Source organism: Pelobates fuscus, chromosome 4, assembly GCF_036172605.1.
Source record: "Pelobates fuscus isolate aPelFus1 chromosome 4, aPelFus1.pri, whole genome shotgun sequence".
NCBI lineage: Eukaryota > Metazoa > Chordata > Amphibia > Anura > Pelobatidae > Pelobates > Pelobates fuscus.
In genome coordinates this window covers 366,664,423-366,685,053 of record NC_086320.1, presented here as the reverse complement: position 1 = coordinate 366,685,053, position 20,631 = coordinate 366,664,423, and the positions used below count along the sequence as shown (strand labels likewise).

The 20,631-nt window shown below is 37.7% G+C and overlaps 1 protein-coding gene across 4 annotated transcripts in view; it reads left to right on the top strand.

Moving 5' to 3' along the window:
• Positions 1-20,631, top strand: part of DPP6 (dipeptidyl peptidase like 6) — a 1,023,075-nt gene that overhangs the window by 882,418 nt on the left and 120,026 nt on the right. For all 4 annotated transcript variants that reach the window (XM_063452684.1, XM_063452681.1, XM_063452683.1 and 1 more), the window contains exon 6: positions 1,717-1,769. In XM_063452684.1, the coding sequence (XP_063308754.1) occupies positions 1,717-1,769 (53 nt within the window). The remainder of the gene's footprint in view (positions 1-1,716; positions 1,770-20,631) is intronic.

Here is a 20,631-nt window from a genome sequence, read left to right as displayed (position 1 = left end):
CTAGGCACATTCCCTCATATATGGTGGAACTGTGAGGAGTTGAAACCTATGAAAATAATTTTGTCTGATTTGGTAAATTTCATTTTGAAAGCACAAACTGTTATCACGGCTCAAATGTTTTTGTTTCACTTAGATATGCCAAGGGTCAAGATAAAATTTAAAATCCTAATGATACATATCTTTATGGCAATCAAATTAGTAATGGCCAGAAATTGGAGAATTATGGGACCGTTAGATTGGCATGATATTTGCACACAAGTGGACTATCAAGGAAGGATGGAAGCTGGCATAGTAACAAATAAAGTTTCCAAAGAGAATTACGACGAGATCTGGGCCCCTTGGAATGGATACTTTAACACTCAAAATTAACCCCCCCCTCCCCCCTAAATGTCAATCTCTCTAAGGCAAGGTAGTAACCACATGAGGAAGTGTATGTAGAGTCTTTTGAATGTATTTCTTTGTTTTTTTTCTTTTTGGATTATGTAACTAGAAAGGATGGGAAAATGAGTGAAAAGGGAAAGTAAAGAGGGAAGTGTATGTATATACTGTATGTATAATATTTAACTTTTGATAGTATATCAAACCTGCTTCTTTTTATTTGTCTCTTTGTAAGCGTGTTAAATGGATATGTATGTAATTTTTTATTATAACGAAAAATAAAATATTAATAAATATAAAAAAAAAAAAAAAAAAAATATATTTACATCTATCACCGTCCTCTCATTTTTACCTACACGTATAAATGATTTTTGCCCTGATCTGTGACTCCTTTGTGCATTTTTCAAATATTTTTGACATTCATTAGAATAGGTTCAGAGTCAGGACATGCGAGATCCGTCAGGAGAGAAATCTGATTGATTAAAGAAGTGTGCCATCTATTCCTATAGAATAACAATGACTAATTCAGACTCAGTTTTACTTTTATTGGGTACATCTGGCTTTATTATTATTATTATTATTATTGCCATTTATATAGCGCCAACAGATTCCGTAGCGCTTTACAATATTTTGAGAGGGGGGATGTAACAATAAATAGGACAATTACAAGAAAACTTACAGGAATAATAGGTTGAAGAGGACCCTGCTCAAATGAGCTTACAGTCTATAGGAGGTGGGGTATTAGAAACATTAGGATAGGAAATATCAAGTAGGAGTGAAGCAGAGCTGGAGGAGAGAGCAAAGCACTATCCCATAGGAGAGCAAGAGACAGGTATGTAAGGGAGAGATTACTCTGGGAGGCCATACGCTTTCCTGAAGAGATGGGTTTTAAGGCCCTTCTTAAATGATTGAAGACTAGTCTGATGGCAGTAGGCAAGTTATTCCATAGGAGAAAGATTTTAGTGAATATGCTTGCTAGTTTAAGTACCTTTTTATCATTCTAAAGTGTTTTTGTTTTTTTTGTGAGTAATTGTACTTTTGTATCTAATGCTCTTTCACATTCCCCCTTAAAAACTATTCTTTGACCCCTGGATGATAGCTAGATAAGCTGTTAACAAAGTATGTTTGTCTGTCTGAGGAGTGAACTGGTGTCACTCATAAACAGTGGATATCTGTTCATGAATTAGGTGGTGATATATAACAAGATGAACAATGCTTTACTTTAATTTGCAATACATATATGTTATATTGTTTTAAAAATGTTAAACTATTACCAATACATTATCGTATTTATATTAACATGTCCATTAAAGCATTACCTCTTCTCTCTCCTTGCAGGTCTACCAGCACTCGTTTACAGCAAATTATATTGTGTGTAACTTACTAACAGGGTAAGATTCTTACGTGTTATTTATTTGTATTTATTATTAATGTGCTGCGTTTATGTTCGTGTCTGTAATTCAAGTATAATTACTCTTTGGATCCATTAGGTGTAAAATAACACAATAAGAAATGTTCACGAGCGGTCACTGATCATAATCTTATTATGGAAATTTAAAAAAAAAAAAAACACCGCTTATTGACGGTGCGATAGAGAAAAGCAATATGTAACACAAATAGTTATTGTAATGATTACATTAGAATCGTGGACTCATAACAATATTTTATATGTTGTTTATTGCTCGATGTGGAATTCTGTGTTCTAGTTTAGGTTTTCAGTCTACAAATATGAGTTATAATAATTGGTTTGGTGATTTTACATTTCTCCAATTGCTAAATTATAGTAATATATTAAAAAATAAAGCTAGACAGATTTATAATAAAGGTTTATACTATAAAGCTCCAAGGACACATTTTTTAAACATTTTATTTGTGCTGAATATTGAATGTAGTTCAGTGTATTGACTTGTTTCAAGGACTCCAAATTTTGCATAGCATGAATATATTCTCATAGAAACCTGTAACCGTAGCAATATCCAATCTTTTTTTTTTTGTTTTGTTTTTTTTAAAGGATTACGGATTACGTTTTTTTCGAAGAAACAATTAAATGTGTTGATTTGTCAGGTCACCAAAATTGGAGCACAGTAATGGTCACAATCATTGGATATTGTTACAGTTATAGTGGGAGCCTTGAGGTTGAGATTTCTCAATGAAACCTGCTGGAAAGTGCCTCTCTGCACTGCTGGAGAATTATACATAATTGTGGCTGCACATTGCATGCAAGTGTACTTGCACAGCACCCTGCAAGTGTCCCGCTCCACTTGGTTGGATGTCCACCTCCTGTACCATGCCAGTGCCATGGAGGCTATATTTTCAGTGTTTGTATCTTGCACTGGCACCTGAGACCTTAGGCAAAGTAGAACCATCGTTTTTTGTGATGTAATTTGAGTGAACAGTGCTCATCTTTCTTTTTTGGCTTCTTTTATGGGCCTTGCAATCACTGACTGACGGCTCTTGATGTCAACAATGCAACCTAGGAGGATCTAAAAAGTGAAATGTAGCGCCATCTATCTATCTATCTATCTATCTATCTATCTATCTATCTATCTATCTATCTATCTATCTATCTGTCTGTCTGTCTGTCTGTCTGTCTGTCTGTCTGTCTGTCTGTCTGTCTGTCTGTCTGTCTATCTATCTATCTATCTATGTGTCTATCTATCTATCTATCTTGATATCTGTCTGTCTGTCTGTCTATCTATCTGTCTATCTATCTATCTATCCAGTATCTATCTATACAGTATCTATCTATCTATCTATCCAGTATCTATCTATCTATCCAGTATCTATATATCTATCTATCTATCTATCCAGTATCTATCTATCCAGTATCTATCTATCTATCTATCTATCTATCTATCTATCTTGATATCCATCTATCTATCTTGCTATCTATCTGTGTGTCTATCTATCTATCTATCTATCTATCTATCTGTGTATGTATCTATCAATATGTCTATCTATCTATCTATCTATCTATCTATCTGTCTGTCTGTCTGTCTGTCTGTCTGTCTCTCTATCTATCTATCTATATCTATCTATCTATCTATATGTGTGTATCTATCTATCTATCTATCTATATGTGTGTATCTATCTATCTATCTATCTATCTGTCTGTCTGTATGTCTCTCTATCTATATATCTATCTATCTATCTGTGTGTGTATCTATCTATCTATCCCGTATCTATCTATCTATCTATCTATCTATCTGACTGTCTGCCTGTCTGTCTATCTATCTATCTATCTATCTATCTATCTGTCTGTCTGTCTGTCTGTCTGTCTGTCTGCCTGTCTGTCTGTCTATCTATCCATCTATCCATCTATCTATCTACCATTGTCTTGTCTGTTTTAGGTTAGATCCATATGTCTGGCTAATTGCTGTCATGGTTTAATTCCTTTCCAAAATAAATAAGACATCTATACTCCTGAGGTCAATAAAATTGCAGCTATTAAGTTGAGAAAAAGTTGAAAAGCCTGCTGTGCACTTAAAGTAGAAAGCCATAAACCCAAGTTTGGAAGTATAACACCACCTTTATAACTGCTTCATTTTCCCAGTTTAGAAGGAAGATAAATCTTTATGATTAAATATACAGCCATGTTAGATTTAATAATTTAGAGGGATAATATTTGGCGTGTAAGAACATAATAGAACTTTTCGTCGGTATAACTCACAAGGATGCATGCTAAAGTATAATAAATGTGTGTGTAGCTTATTTTGTTTATTTAATTTAATGTCTTTGTTCTAAATAGTTATTTTGTTAAGTACATAAATGATTTCCATTAAGACATGAAACTGAAAATGTTTTTGGAAGAACCCATCCCTTGACCACATCGCTAGACATTCCATACACACTGTGTCCGATTTTGTCAATCTGAAATGTCAGGAAAGTTGTGATATTATACTTTTTGTGATTTCCAAGTCATTACAACTATTGCTCACAAGTGCCACCTAGTGGTAATGTATTTCAATTTAAAAAAACAAAATTGTCACATCTGCTATTATGAAGAAACATTTTGGCATTTTCCTCGTTAAGCAAAAAGGTTTGCAAATTTTAAATGCCACCTGTAATGTTATTCATTCATATTAATTAGCAGATACATGCAAAATACTGCTTTGATAAATCATATTGCCTTCAGCTATCCAAAGCATGGGGAACTCTGAAGTCAAGTGCCTGTAACTATACTATTTTACCGATGTTTTCTACTAAGAGCACAGTAAGACTTTGTAAAGTGTTAATTAATTCCAATAATTACTAGAGTAGAAAACCTATATTCAAGCTTAAAGGAAAGAAGCTTACAAAAAAAAAAGGAAATGATTTAAGTCAATAGCCAGAGTGCACATGGTTTAGCAAGCTTCATAGCTTCTAGGTTGCATATTATTGTTAAGTGTTGTTTGAATATATTTAAAGGTACACTATAGTGTAAGGAATACATACATGTAGTCCTGATACTGGAGTGTTTGTTTTTAAAACTATTTAGGTCCCCAGCCCCGTAAACCCCGGTGCCACACAGGTGTACCGCGTCTGGCTCTGCCCCTGCTCTGCCATCTTTGCTGACTTCATCAAAATTGATAACCTTGGCTAATTTGATGCTTATCTATGGGAAAGCATTGAGAGGCTATTGCAAATGCGCAGCAAAACGCTCTTCTGAGCCAATCAGCATCTCCTCATAGAGATATGTTCAATGAATGCATCTCCGTGAAGAGCATTCGGTGTCTCCATGCAGAGCGTGGAGAAGTTGAACGTCAGTGCTGCACATTGTGCAGAGGTGTTACTAGGCACCAATGTAAAAACTTACTTTAAAAAGCCTTTAGGGACATACTATACACATCAGAACAACTTCATTAATCTGTTGTTCTGGTGACTATAGAGTCCATTTAACCCCTAAAGGACACATGACGGAAATATTCCGTCATGATTCCCTTTTATTTCAGAAGTTGTGTCCTAAGGGGTTAAAACTGAAGAACTGTATAAAACAATTATTTATTTATAAATAAATGATGTATTGATGATATTTCTAATAAGGGCAATTGTGAGAGCAACATGATCCATTCAAGACTAGATTGATATATACGAATCGCCTGTGCAAGCTACCCTAATCTCAGAACCCTAACTGACTTACCCAGTTGTTTTGAGTTCATATTGAACTATTTACAAAATTGGATCGTAAAATTGAAAATCTGAGTAGACAAACGTCCAGATTGTTTTCTTTTCTAACAAAAAAAGAGATTGTGCAACAAATTATAATTTCAGACCATGACTATGGAGATATAACATCCAAAATATAATATGCTGAAAGAGGTAAACTTAATAACACTTTAAACCTGATGTACCTGCCTTGGCACATTTTACACCTACTCATCTTTTCAACATCTTGCCATATGTGACCAGGTCGTTGGTCCAACGAAAAATCTGTTTGCCATTATAGAGTCAAGAAGGGTTTTTCTATAGTTTTTTTTTCCCTTCATTTGGGTCGATAGCATAAAATAATGGATTTCAAGGTTGAAATTGATGGACTTTAGTCTTTTTGCATCGTAGATTATTATGTAATTTGTAACTATGTAACATTATCTGAAATATCTTGCATACAACATTATGCAAAGTCTTCCAATATTGTGATCTTCTCAGATGTGGACTTTTGGTGTCTTTGTATTTGAGAGTGCATTATAGTGTTTCCTGAGACTTCTTGGTTTTTGACATGGCTTATTTGTTAATTCTCCTTTCTGATATCTCTGATCTTGGCTTGTTCATTTGTTTCATTAATTCTCCATCATCAATCTCTGACGATCTTCAATATGATCTCTCTGGTACTCCACACCTCCATTAACCCACTCTAGCTGAGCATATACTCACTCCAGATTAAAGCCCCACCTTTAACTCACTCTAGATGAGCATATACTCACTCCAGATCAAAGTCCCACCCTTAACTCACTCTAGATGAGCATATACTCACTCCAGATCAAAGTCCCACCCATAACTCACTCTAGATGAGCATATACTCACTCCAGATCAAAGTCCCACCCTTAACCCACTCTAGCTGAGCATATACTCACTCCAGATTAAAGCCCCACCTTTAACTCACTCTAGATGAGCATATACTCACTCCAGATCAAAGTCCCACCCCTAACTCACTCTAGATGAGCATATACTCACTCCAGATCAAAGTCCCACCCTTAACTCACTCTAGATGAGCATATACTCACTCCAGATTAAAGCCCCACCTTTAACTCACTCTAGATGAGCATATACTCATTCCAGATCAAAGTCCCAACCATAACTCACTCTAGATGAGCATATACTCACTCCAGATCAAAGTCCCACCCTTAACTCACTCTAGATGAGCATATACTCACTCCAGATTAAAGTCCCACCCCTAACTCACTCTAGATGAGCATATACTCACTCCAGATCAAAGTCCCACCCTTAACTCACTCTAGATGAGCATATACTCACTCCAGATCAAAGTCCCACCCATAACTCACTCTAGATGAGCATATACTCACTCCAGATCAAAGTCCCACCCTTAACCCACTCTAGCTGAGCATATACTCACTCCAGATTAAAGCCCCACCTTTAACTCACTCTAGATGAGCATATACTCACTCCAGATCAAAGTCCCACCCCTAACTCACTCTAGATGAGCATATACTCACTCCAGATCAAAGTCCCACCCTTAACTCACTCTAGATGAGCATATACTCACTCCAGATTAAAGCCCCACCTTTAACTCACTCTAGATGAGCATATACTCATTCCAGATCAAAGTCCCAACCATAACTCACTCTAGATGAGCATATACTCACTCCAGATCAAAGTCCCACCCTTAACTCACTCTAGATGAGCATATACTCACTCCAGATTAAAGTCCCACCCCTAACTCACTCTAGATGAGCATATACTCACTCCAGATCAAAGTCCCACCCTTAACCCACTCTAGCTGAGCATATACTCACTCCAGATCAAAGTCCCACCCTTAACCCACTCTAGCTGAGAATATACTCACTCCAGATTAAAGCCCCACCTTTAACTCACTCTAGATGAGCATATACTCACTCCAGATCAAAGTCCCACCCCTAACTCACTCTAGATGAGCATATACTCACTCCAGATCAAAGTCCCACCCTTAACTCACTCTAGATGAGCATATACTCACTCCAGATCAAAGTCCCACCCTTAACTCACTCTAGATGAGCATATACTCACTCCAGATCAAAGTCCCACCCTTAACTCACTCTAGATGAGCATATACTCACTCCAGATCAAAGTCCCACCCATAACTCACTCTAGATGAGCATATACTCACTCCAGATCAAAGTCCCACCCTTAACTCACTCTAGATAAACATATACTCACTCCAGATTAAAGTCCCACCCCTAACTCACTCTAGATGAGCATATACTCACTCCAGATTAAAGTGCCTCCTTTAACCAATTCCATCCATTCGTTATTCAGACTAATGGATGAAAATGCAGATTTTTAACCGAAAATCCATTTGTACGAATAGGAATGCTTAAGTCTAACAGTTGTGTTTCACTGGTTATTATGTATCTGAGATGAATAATAACATGAATGATTTAAAAAGTAAATTCTAAGAAATGGTATTGAATAATTTCAGTAAATGTGTTAACCTTAGTCCAAATCCTAATTATTAGGTAGAACTGCTTGTTCTATGCTGTACAAACCAAATAAAGGAAAAGGATAAATCCCAGCCTGGACACCTTTCTAAATAAAATAGGGAACCAAGGAGATTAATGTATTAGAATAAATAATGCCTAAAGATAGCAGAATGCAATAAACAGAGTTTAAGATTGAAGATGTTTATAAAACTTGTAAAACTAATAGTATGTCTGACTGATAAATCACAAGTAAAGTCAGTAGGTAATTAGAGGGTGCTGGTTACCCTTTCATCTAACGTAAATACTGAAATAGAGAGCTCTAAATTCAATTTCTGGAGAATGACAATAGAATCAACAGAATAAATTGGTTAACCACAGTCACATTTTCAGGCTAAGTAAATCTCGCCCAGGTTTGGGGTTTGCCTATCCTTGATAGCAATCATGTAGCAATCATAGACCAATTGAAGTCTGCCTGAGCTGACAAACTAAATATATAGAATAAAACAAAAGTGTCAAGTGCTCTTGATGTATGTTCCACCCTCAATGGATCATCAGGAGTCACTTTTGATAATCATGCTCCTGATCTCCCATTACAAACTCCACCTGAACAGCATGCTTAATCCATCTCACAACACCTTCTACAGCCTACACTATCTGAGCACCATGCTTATTCTAGCTCTCCATCCCCACCCCTCGTATAACCCATACTACTCTATGGTCATTAAGGAAACATCCAATGACTATAAATCTTTCCATCAGTACCCTGTTAGGGTTTCTTTGTGATTCCAGTTATCTGTGATTTGCTGGTTATCTGTTTTGGCATGTCTGACTTCTCTGATCTCTGTACTCCTTGACCAGCTTGGTTTTCTATACAGTATTTTCTTGAATCCTTGTAGTTTTCCTTGAGTGTGACATTTCACATGCTAAAAGCATTACGTTAAGCCTGACAACTCTGGTAATAAGCTACAATCCTCTGTTCTCCTTTTTATTAACATAGGTTTTCTTACCTTGAAACTCTAGCTCCCCAGATCTCCTATAACCCAAAATACGTGAGCAACATACTCATTGCAGCTTCCCACACATCCTAGAATCCACATTACCTGAGCAGCATACTCACTCCAGCACCCCACACCTCCTATAACCCACACTACCTAAGCAGCACGCTCACTGCAGGTTTCCACACCTCCAATAACTCACACTACCTGAGCAGCACGATCTCTCCAGCTCCCCACACCTCCTATAACCATGGCCGTCTTTAACGCGGGGCAAACAAGGCAGCTGCCCCAGGCCAAGTTGCTCCTGGGGGGCCCCAGAGCAGCTTCCCCATGGGCCCCGCGATTTGAGCAGCCCCCATGGACCTGGCAGTGCGTCTGCACAGTGCCGCACCAGCCGCACACTAAGGAGGCCCCCCGGGTGGCCCATGCACTAAGAGCCGCCTGGTGGGCATGTGTCAGCAAGGGCCTGGTCAGGCACTGTGAAATGCTTAAAGGATCCCTATAGGGTCAGGAACACAAACATGTATTCTTGACCCTATAGTGTTAAAACCAACGTCTAGCCCCCCTGGGGCCCTCATGCCTCCATAAATATAGTGAAAATCTTACTGTTTTCAAGCCTGAAGCTGTAACTCTGCATGCTGTTAGACTCAGAAAAACAAACAGTCTGCTGACATCATCAGAAATGGTAGCCAGTTCCAATCACAATGCTTCCCCCATAGGATTGGCTGAGTCTGACAAAGAGGCAGATCAGGGGCAGTGCCAGCATGATTCAAACACAGCCCTGGCCAATCAGTATCTCCTCATAGAGATTAATTGAATCAATGAATCTCTATGAGGAATGTTCAGTGTCTGCATGCAGAGGGAGGAGACACTGAATGTTTGGATGCATTTTAGGCAGCCATGACCCAGGAAGGATCTATCTGAGGAGTGGCCAGTGAAGTTATCACTAGGCTGTAATGTAAACACTGCATTTTCTCGGAAAAAAAAAACCCTGAAGGTAATGATTCTACTCACCAGAACAAATTCAATAAGCTGGAGTTGTTCTGGTGACTATAGTGTCCCTTTAAAAAGTGCCCCTTCCTGTTCGGCAGCTGGTGGGAGGAAGTGAGTGCCGCGCGTCACTTCCTCCCACCGGAGATCACAGCCGCGCGGGAGGAGAAAAGCAGGAGGAGGGGAGTTCCAGAGGATAACTCTCAACTGCCTCAACACACCACTGGACACCAGGGAAACCACACTCCTAAAAAAGGTAAGTACTGTAGGGTGGCTAAATGTATGTCAGTATGTCTGTGTGTGTGTATGTGTGTGTCAGTATGTCTGTGTGTGTGTATGTCTGTGTGTCAGTATGTCTGTGTGAGTCAGTATGTCTGTGTGTGTGTGTGTGTGTGTGTGTCTGTGTGTGTCAGTATGTCTGTGTGTGTGTCAGTATGTCTGTGTGTGTGTTTGTCCATGCCTGTGTGTGTGTATATGTGTGTATGTCAGCATGTCTGTGTATGTATGTGTGTGTCAGTATGTCTGTGTGTGTGTGTGTGTGTGTGTGTGTCAGTATGTCTGTGTGTGTGTATGTCAGTATGCCTGTGTGTGTGTCAGTATGTCTGTGTGTGTGTATGTCTGTGTGTGTGTGTGTCAGTATGTCTGTGTGTGTATGCCTGTGTGTGTGTGTGTGTGTGTGTGTGTATGTGTGTGTCAGTATGTCTGTGTTTGTGTGTGTGTGTGTGTGTGTGTGTGTGCTAGTATGTCTGTGTGTGTGTGTTTGTCTATGTCTGTGTGTGTGTATGTCTGTGTGTGTGTATGTGTGTGTATGTCAGTATGTCTGTGTATGTCTTTGTGTGTGTATGTGTCAGTATGTCTGTGTGTGTGTATGTCTGTGTGTGTCAGTCTGTGTGTGTGTGTGTGTGTTAGTATGTCTGTGTGTGTGTTTGTCTATGTATGTGTCTGTGTATGTGTGTGTATGTCAGTATGTCTGTGTGTGTGTCAGTATGTCTGTGTGTGTGTATGTCAGTATGCTTGTGTGTGTATGTAAGTATGTCTGTGTGTGTCTGTGTGTGTCAGTATGTCTCTGTGTGTGTGTGTGTCAGTATATCTGTGTGTTTGTCAGTATGTCTGCCTGTGTTTGTGTCAGTATGCCTGTGTGTGTGTGTCAGTATGCCTGTATGTGTGTGTGTCAGCATGTCTGTGTATCAATTCATCTGTCAGTGTATGTGTCTGTGTGTGTCAGTATATCTGTCAGTGTATGTGTCTTTGTGTGTATTTATGTATGTGTGTCTGTGTGTGTGTCAGTATGTCTGCCAGTATATATTTGTGTGTCAGTGTATGTGTGTGTCAGTATGTATCTGCAAATGATTTAATATATCTGTCTGTGTGTGTATGTGTCAGTATGTTTGTCAGTGTGATTGCGGGTTGGGCGTAATTGGGGAGTGGGGGGTGTGAGGAGCAGGGCCCAGGGGGGCCAAGAAAATGCTTTGCCCAGGGTCCTAATCATATTATAGACGGCCCTGCATATAACCCAAACTACCTGAGCAACATACTCACTGAAGCTCCCCACACCTTCTATAACCCACACTACCTGAGCAGCAGACTAACTCCAGCTTCTCACCATTCCATTTTATTTCAGACTTTACCCTGCTTTTTTACGGGCATCCTTATTAATGGAGCAAAGTTTAAACACAGCTTTTTACATCAAATCATATGTTGGGAATCAACACAGTAAAGGAGGAGACAATATTTAAATGATTAAAAACTACCACAACAAGAGAACATCTTTTCCCTCTAAATTAGAGGGGAAAAGGTTTAAAAATAATATCAGGAAGTATTACTTTACTGGGAGGGTAGTGGATGCATGCAATAGCCTTCCAGCTGAAGTGGTAGAGGTTAACACAGTAAAGGAGTTTAAGCATGCATGGGATAGGCATAAGGTTATCCAACCAATAAGATAAGGCCAGGGACTAATGAAAGTATTTAGACTAGGGCAGACTAGATGGGCCGAATGGTTCTCATCTGCCGTCACATTCTATGTTTCTATGTGTGTTGTGAGTGACCCACCAAAACCTGGACTAAATCTGACACCATGCTGATGTGTCCCAAATGAAAACACTGTATATTTCATACAGCATTTATCACAATGTATCCTAACACATCATAAATTATCGGAGAGCGTTAAGCTGAATCCCTGTAGATTTTCTTAACATGTAAAACCTTTTTATGACAGGTGGCTTCACTCAGATACATTTTGATGTCCAGATTTTTTTATAACATTTTGCAGAGAATTTCATTCATACCTAATAGTCACTACTTAACTCCCATTTATTTTCAATAAACACTACTTACATGAAAAGAGTGTTTAATTATCCTGCTGTAACGTAACATTTACTAATGAGAACTCAGTGACAAGGTTTATCAGTGTAATAAGCTATTTAAAGATTAAACCATCTGTCAGATGAAGGACTTTTTTGTGACAATAATGACAAAGTGCAATAACGTACATTTGAAGGCAGCTATATTGGTCTCAGGTCATATGAGAGTTGGTATGTCAAGCCAATTAAGCCCTTTAAGCTCATTAATGCTGAACCTGTCATCTTGGCTCAGGGAAAAGATGGACTTTTATTCACAAGTCCAGCAGATAATGTTTTATACATTTTTTTTATAAATATTTTTATTGAGGAGACAACAGATACAGAATAAATCTTCAGATTAAATGTGAGATCATACAAAGACATAAATAGTAGATAGATAGACAGACAGACATAGATAGACAGACAGATAGACAGACATACAGACAGACAGACAGACAGATAGATAGATAGATAGATAGATAGATAGATAGATAGACACAGACAGACAGACACACAGACACACAGACAGACAGACAGACAGACAGACAGACAGACAGACAGACAGACACACAGACAGACAGACAGACAGACAGACAGACAGACAGACAGACAGACACACAGACAGACACACAGACAGACAGACAGACAGACAGACAGACAGACAGATAGATAGAGTGGATGAATGGAGGGCAGGATGGAGGGATTGACATATGCTGTGCATTAGGCCAACATGATATACAAATAAGAGAGTACAACACAATGTGATATAAAATATGACACTGGATCATAAAGAGAGAGTTCCAACTGTGTGTTTCAAATTATTCTTGTACTTGACAAACAACTGATTCTCATTATAATTGTTACCCCCGACCACCATCATTCCAATCTAAGGAAATGGAAAATACAGACACTATCTGTGAAGATACTAAAATAAAAATAGAAACCCATCAAAATTAAAAAAAAATAAAAAATAAAGTCAAATTTAGCAACTGCTAAAATAATCTCACCCAAAAGACTTTCAATAGACGGGAAGAGAAAATCTGCTAACGAAGTGTCAAAGAAAATAAACGCCCAATAAAAATGTGTAAACTGAAGAAATAATAATACTATGAATGTAGCACTTAATATGAAACGTATGAAAAGCTAAATGAAAACAAACATTATTAAAACTCTAAAAACTGTATTCTGAACAATGATTCACAGTCACGTCAAAGAAAAATATGTTTTTTTAAGGCACTTTAAAAATTGCTCAGTAAAGAAAAATACTATTCAGACTGCAAAATCAAAATTAAATAGTTTTTTTTAATTGTAAGAAAGAATAATATTTATAAATCTTCAGTATATTTCTATCTTGGGCCTTGATTTACTAAGCTTTCCCAGTGATGCCATATTGTTAGAAAATCTTCCCAACTGATTTATTCACAAAAGTCACCATTAAAGTATTTGGGAATTTTTTTTTTTAAATTACATTTTTGAAAGTTTTTCTAACAGTATTGAATCATTTGGAAAATTAATAAATCAAAGCCTTAAAGGGACTTTCCAGTGCCAGGAAACATATCTGTTTTTCCTGGCACTGCAGGACCCTGCAGTGCCCCTCTCCCACCCCCCCATCCCTTGTTGCTGAAGGGGTTACAACCCATTCAGTGACTTACCTGAATCCAGCGCCGATATCCCTCGGTGCTGGGTCAGGCTCTGCCCACGCTCCTCCCCTGCCGACGTCAGCCGGCGGGGGAGACCTAATGCGCATTAGACCTCCCCATAGGAAAGCATTATTCAGTGCTTTACTATGGAGATTTCGGCGACGCTGGAGGTCCTCAAGCATAGCGTGACGACATCCAGCGTCGTTTAAAACACTTTTCATGTTCTAAGAACACTAGAGGAGGACTTAACCCTGCATGGTAATTATTGCAGTTTATATAATGGGCAGAAGTGGTCTGGGTGCCTGGAGTGTCCCTTTAATTCGACTGTGATACGGATAGGCTTTCTGGGATACGGGTTGTCTTCTTGTGTGCATAATTAACCACTTTTTAAGTCATTGGACAAATAATGCTCATGTAAATTTATTTTTTAATTTTGCTTGATTCTGTTTAGGGTAGGAGGTATTGCATACTGAGCCAAGAATTGGCTTCTATTTTATTATCAGCTAGGCAGAAACAAAATAAAGGATTTTCCTTTGGTGTCAGATGTTTTGCTGTTAGAGTAGATCAAGATCAAGCAAGTAGAGTACGGGGAATATTGTTCCTAAAACTTCAAAAAAGTCTTGAGCACCTGTAGCCATCGGAGACATTCTAAAGTTTTACTAAATATTCTTTCTCCAGTTATTGGCCTTTGTTAGATAATATTTTCCATCATACAAGGATATGCCATCTCACAATCGAAAATACATGTTCGTAATAATTTCAGTTAATCATCGGGAATTTTTTTTCATTTTCAAACTGCAATTAAAAATGTGTTTACCGAATATAAAACAAGGGGTAAAAAGGGGAGTCTCTGCAAATGGTTCTATATTTCTGTAGAAGCTTAACGACTTATGCAAAATTACAGAGATAATTCTGATTACTGAAGGTGCTGGCATGTGGGTATATTAAAGGGACACCATAGTCACCAAAAAAAACCTTAGCTTAATGAAGCGGTTTTGGTGTATAGATCATGTCCCTGCAGTCTCACTATTCAATTCTCTGCCATTTAGGAGTTAAATCACTTTTTTTATGCAGGCTTAGGCACACCTCCCTGCATGTGACTTGCACAACCCTCCTAAACTCTTCATGTAAAGAGTCAGCTAATGTTTACACTTCCTTTATTGCAAATCTGTTTAATTTAGATGTTCTTATCTCCTGCTCTGTTAATAGCATGCTAGACCCTGCAGGAGCCTCCTGTATGTAATTAGATTTAAATTTACAGAGCAGGAGACAAAAACGTTTAAAGTATGTTACATCTGATTGAAAATGAAACCATTCTGTGTTTATGCAGGCTGTGCCAGTCACAGCCAGGGGAGGTGTGTCTAGGGCTGCATAAACAGAAACAAAAGTGAATTTACCCCTAGATGACATTGTAACAGTGAAACTGCAAAGGCATATTCTATACACCATAACTGCTTCATTAAGCTAAAGTTGTTTTGGTGACTATAGTGTCCCTTTAAGGTACTCTAGTGTTATTATTTCCACAAAAAAATATTTAAGAAAATAAGGAAAATATCTAGTGGTAGTTTCGGCAGTGGTGCTCTCCCCAGTCTGAATCAAAATACTATTTTGACTAGATAGTCAGCTGAAATTAATTTTTTTTATGTTATTGTCCAACAAGTTCTTGAATATTCTCAGAAGGAGAACACATTTCTTTGCAGCTTCCCTTTTAACTGCAAAGTAGTTCCTTGTCACCTAGAATGTCAGCATATATATATTTTCTCCAGTCTGTGGGAACTTCAGCTGAAAATTGGTAATAGAGTGTTATTTCATACAATTTCTGAGAATCAATTTATTCTGGCAAGCTGAACTGTTTGACTATCAGGCTCACGGACTAATTTAGGACTTCGATAAAACGTAGTGCTTTCATAGAGGTATTTGAATATTATTCCTTATAGAAGAACAGCCTGTAATATTTCAGCTGAGCAGTATATTTTTGTTGAACTCGCCTCTCTGGGTTTTAATTGTCAACTCCAATCAAGCCACTCTTAATATAAATATTTCCTGCAATCTGGGATGAATAATAATTTTAGTACGGGTAAAGGAATTGGCTGGCTCCTATCACTTGTCTTGCTCCTGTTGTATGAATTGACAAATCATATTTCATTTTCATAAGGAAGTCATGCCAAGATTTCAGAGCAACTCAACTTACTTTAGATTACACTTGTGCATGGCAAGAAAATGATTTTGGCCAAAGCATTTTTTACTGATTATATACATTTTTCAGGAATCCAGTTATATATTAGTTTGGCACAGGAGAAAAATAGATTTTGGTAATAAATCAGACAAATCAAAAATGGACCAATCACAGTATTGCAAAATATTTACATAATATATAAAAGTATAAAATAAAGTGTAAAGTAACCAACAGGGGGGAAACATTAGGAAGAGGAGAAACCGTAATTTATGCATTTATTTATTTATTTATGATATATTTATACACAAGGTTATTCTCTAAAACAAGAATTCTAAGTGAATTTAAAAGGAATTTCTACTTTAAGTTCAAAATAACCAAACTGGAAAAATCTATTGCTTTCTTTGTAAATCTGTGAATAAAATGAAGCCATCAATCATCTTTTTTCCTGTCAATCACTTATTTTTTGTTGGCATGGACAGAATTTGGAATCACGAAGGAAGACGACCTGCTCGGTCATTGCACACTTCGTTTCAGTTTGCGTTTCAGCTACATTTGGCCTTGGAGTTTGGGAATTTAAATGATCGCTCAATTGGCCCAAATTCGAACATATTGCAGTTCAATTTAAAACATATCTCCAATTCTATTTTAGATCATTGTTAGCCAAAGGTAGATCCCCAGCTGTTGTAGAATTTTAATTTATATGATCCTTTGCCAGTCGTACGGCTTAAAAGCCTTATCATAGTTGTAGTTCTATATCAGTTGGGATCTACCATGGACTCTTCCCAGATCAACCAACTAACGCAATGCTCTTCTATTATGCTGATCTTCAATTCCCCCATATATGTAAAATGCAGAGAAGAAGTAAATTAATACTGATTAGCTACAACTGACAGTTTTCATTAAGCTCCAGAAGTTAATGCTTATCTCCCAGAGATGGATACATAATCATAAGAGCCACCAGTGGCCAGACCATTCCTCTGTGACTTAAATGATAGGCCATCGTACCTTCCTCCCAACATTAGTTACTGATACATAACAAATCATAATTAGATTTCTTCATTACCGGCCAAACATTTATTATGTAGTAATTGTCTGAAAAATAGGTCACTCGCTACAGGAAGCAACCAGGTTTATAAAGCAGATGTCGAGCTACTGCTGAAATAATGAACTTCTGTTTCCCAATTTATATTGATGATAAATTATTTTTTATTTCATTACAAAAAAGGAACAGTAGGTGAGCTGCAGCATATTTAATTATCTCAGAATTTCCGATACACAGGTTTCCTCCAAAATGTTGAAAATGAATGAGGCATAATTTATTAAATTGTGTTTTTTTATTTTTTTATTTGAAATTGAAGTCCTCTTTTAGAACCTTGCATACCTGTTGATCTAATTATTATGACAATAGAGAACAATCTAAAATCATTTAAAAATACGCTCACTGTATAAAGTGTCTTCTTTAAAATCTTTTCTCGTCATAAAATATTAGTTGAACCCGTTAAGGATGGGACAATTGTCCAGCTTCTGAAACAAAACCTAGAATTTGTGATATGTGGTTGTTGCAAAGTAATTTAGGGATATATCTTTAACTGCACCCATACATACACTGATCAGCCACAACATTAAAGGACCACTATAGTGCTAGGAAAACAAACTGTTAATAGCCCCCCCCCCCCCCCCCTCAGGGTCCCACTCCCGCTGGGCTCTAAGGGGAGGAAGGGGTTAAACACTTACCTTTCTCCAGCGCCTGGCTCCCTCTGTGCTGGGGACTCTCCTCCCTCTTCAGCTGAATTCGCATGTGCGGCAAGAACCACGCGCGCATTCAGTCAGTCCATAGGAAAGCATTCTTAATGCTTTCCTATGGACGCTGGCGTCTTCTCACTGTGAAAATCACAGTGAGAAGCGTGGAAGTGCCTCTAGCGGCTGTCTATGATACAGCCACTAGAGGCTGGATTAACCCTAATGTAAACATAGCAGTTTCTCTGAAACTGCTATGTTTACAGCAGGCAGGATTAACCCTAGATGGACCTGGCACCCAGACCACTTCATTGAGCTGAAGGGGTCTGGGTGCCTATAGTGGTCCTTTAAAACCATTGACAGGTTAAGTCAATAACACTGATTATATTGTTACAATGACACCTGCCATGGGGTGGGATATATTATATCAGCAAGTGAACAGTTAGTTATTGAATTGTATGTGGTTGGATGTAGGATGCAAAAATAGTGATGGCTAGATGACATCTCCAAAACAGCAAGCCTTGTCGGTTGTTCCCAGTATGCACTTGTTAGTAATAAAACCACCTGAATTACAGGAAAAAAAACTTTCTTCAGTTTCTTTTTTGCTGCAACTTCAGTTTGAGATTTGAGATTTAAGAAGGATATGGGTATTTTTGTAGGCATCATTTTGTGATGTCATTCAGAGGTTGCAAGTACCACTAAGATATTGTCAAATATTGTTATGGGTATTTTTGTAGACAATAGTCTTAACAACATTTTGTGATGTCATTCAGAGGTTGCAATTACCACTAAAATATTGTCAAATATTGTTAGTGGGACTTGTTCATACATTTAATGTTGGCTGTTCATTAAGTCAAGTATAAGGTGTCACCCAGAATATGCAGGTCACAGGAAATACATTATGAAACTATAAAAGAGGCAATGATAGGGGAGAGGAGGTACATCATTAAGAGAGCCTAGAAAATATGTAATTACAGTAATTACAATATGCAGTTAGAAAGGCCTTTTCATGAAGATTTTCCAATCACCGTCAAGAGCTTTTAACCCTGTTAGGGCCAACAGTGGAATAATTATGTCTTAACAAGGTAGCCTTTACCAATCCTATTTAAAAATAGAATGTCCAATTCATTTAAAGGTGTCAAGTTTGTATATTACTGCTGTTAAATAAGTGAGATATTTCATAATAGCATAGGTCACAGCTGACAGGATTAGATATATTTGGTTATTAAGGTGTTAAAGGTTGTAATGAAGAATGTTTTCATTAATATTTATGTTGGATTGAAGGATGAATGTATTTATGTCCATTTACTGTGTTTGTGGAAAAGAAAACTCCAGGCTTCAACATATTTCAACCAACCTAAATTTAATGGAACACTATTGTCACCAGAACAACTACAGATTATTGAATTTGTTCTGGTGATAAAAATCATTCCCTTCAGACTTTTTGCAGTAAACACTGTGTGTTTAGAGGAAATGCAGTATTTACATTACAGCCTATTGATACTCCCACTGGCCACTCCTCAGGCGGCTACTAGAGGTGCTTCCTGGGGCAGAGTTGCACAGTGTGACTGACATTCAGTGTCTCCACCCTCTGCATGCAGACACTGAGCTTTCCTTATAGAGATGCATTGATTTATTTTATCTCTATGAAAAGGTGCTGATTGGCCAGGGCTGTGTTTGACTTGTGCTGGCTCTGCCCCTGATCTGCCTCCTTGACAGTCTCAGCCAATCTTATTGGGAAGCCTTGTGATTGGATCACTTCTGATAATGTCAGCTGTAAGCAGGCAGATCAGAAGCAAAGGCAGCAGCTGCAGACTTGAATACAAGTAAGATTTTATTATATTTAGGGGAGCAAATGGGGGGCTCAGATGGTGGTGTTAACACTATAGGGTCAGGAATACGTTTGTGTTCCTGACCGTATAGACTTCCTTTAAAGTTGGGCTATATATAAAACCCTCTTTTATATTCAAAATGCCAACTACATATAATGTGTTTAACATAAAAAGTATAACCATCAAACGATACATTCTGATATTTTTGGGAAGGGCTTCTGTAGTGAAGGGGTTAAATACAGAAAATGCTAATAGACGAGCATCAATTCCTCTGTTAAAGAAATGTTTAAATTAAAGTAACTGTGTCTAAAATTCAGCTATTTTTCGAGACTTTCTTATAAGAATTATTTATGCAAAGATTATGCATACAAACACTGGGCTGAGAACCTGTTCTAGATCAATGCTATTTTTTTAAATTAGTTATATACATCACAGGCATTGTACACAGTGACAGCTCGACCATATCATCAGCCTGAAGAAGGTAATATCACAATGCATGATTCTCTTTGAATGTCCCGGCTCATCAGATTTTAGTGTAACACAAATAACACGTGTGGAAACATCTCATCACAGTGAATATTTACATTTTCCATTAAAATAATGCTTAGTAAGCACCTCAAGCAACAAATGAGAGCATCATTCTTCTTGGTTCTATTGTGTCGGATTTAATACAACAAAACACATACTTTTCCTCACCTCTGTCTGCTATTGTTTGGACAAAAAACACAAAAAATCAAACACAAAGAAAGCCCAAAATAATTGTTGGCTTCATTATTTAGATTCCAGTCAACCTTATTACATCTAGTTACATAGTTACACAGCTGAAAAGAGACTTGCGACCATCAAGTTCAGCCTTCCTCACATTTGTTTTTTGCTGTTGATCCAAAAGCACAAAAAAAAAAAAACAGTTTGAAGCACTTCCAATTTGCAA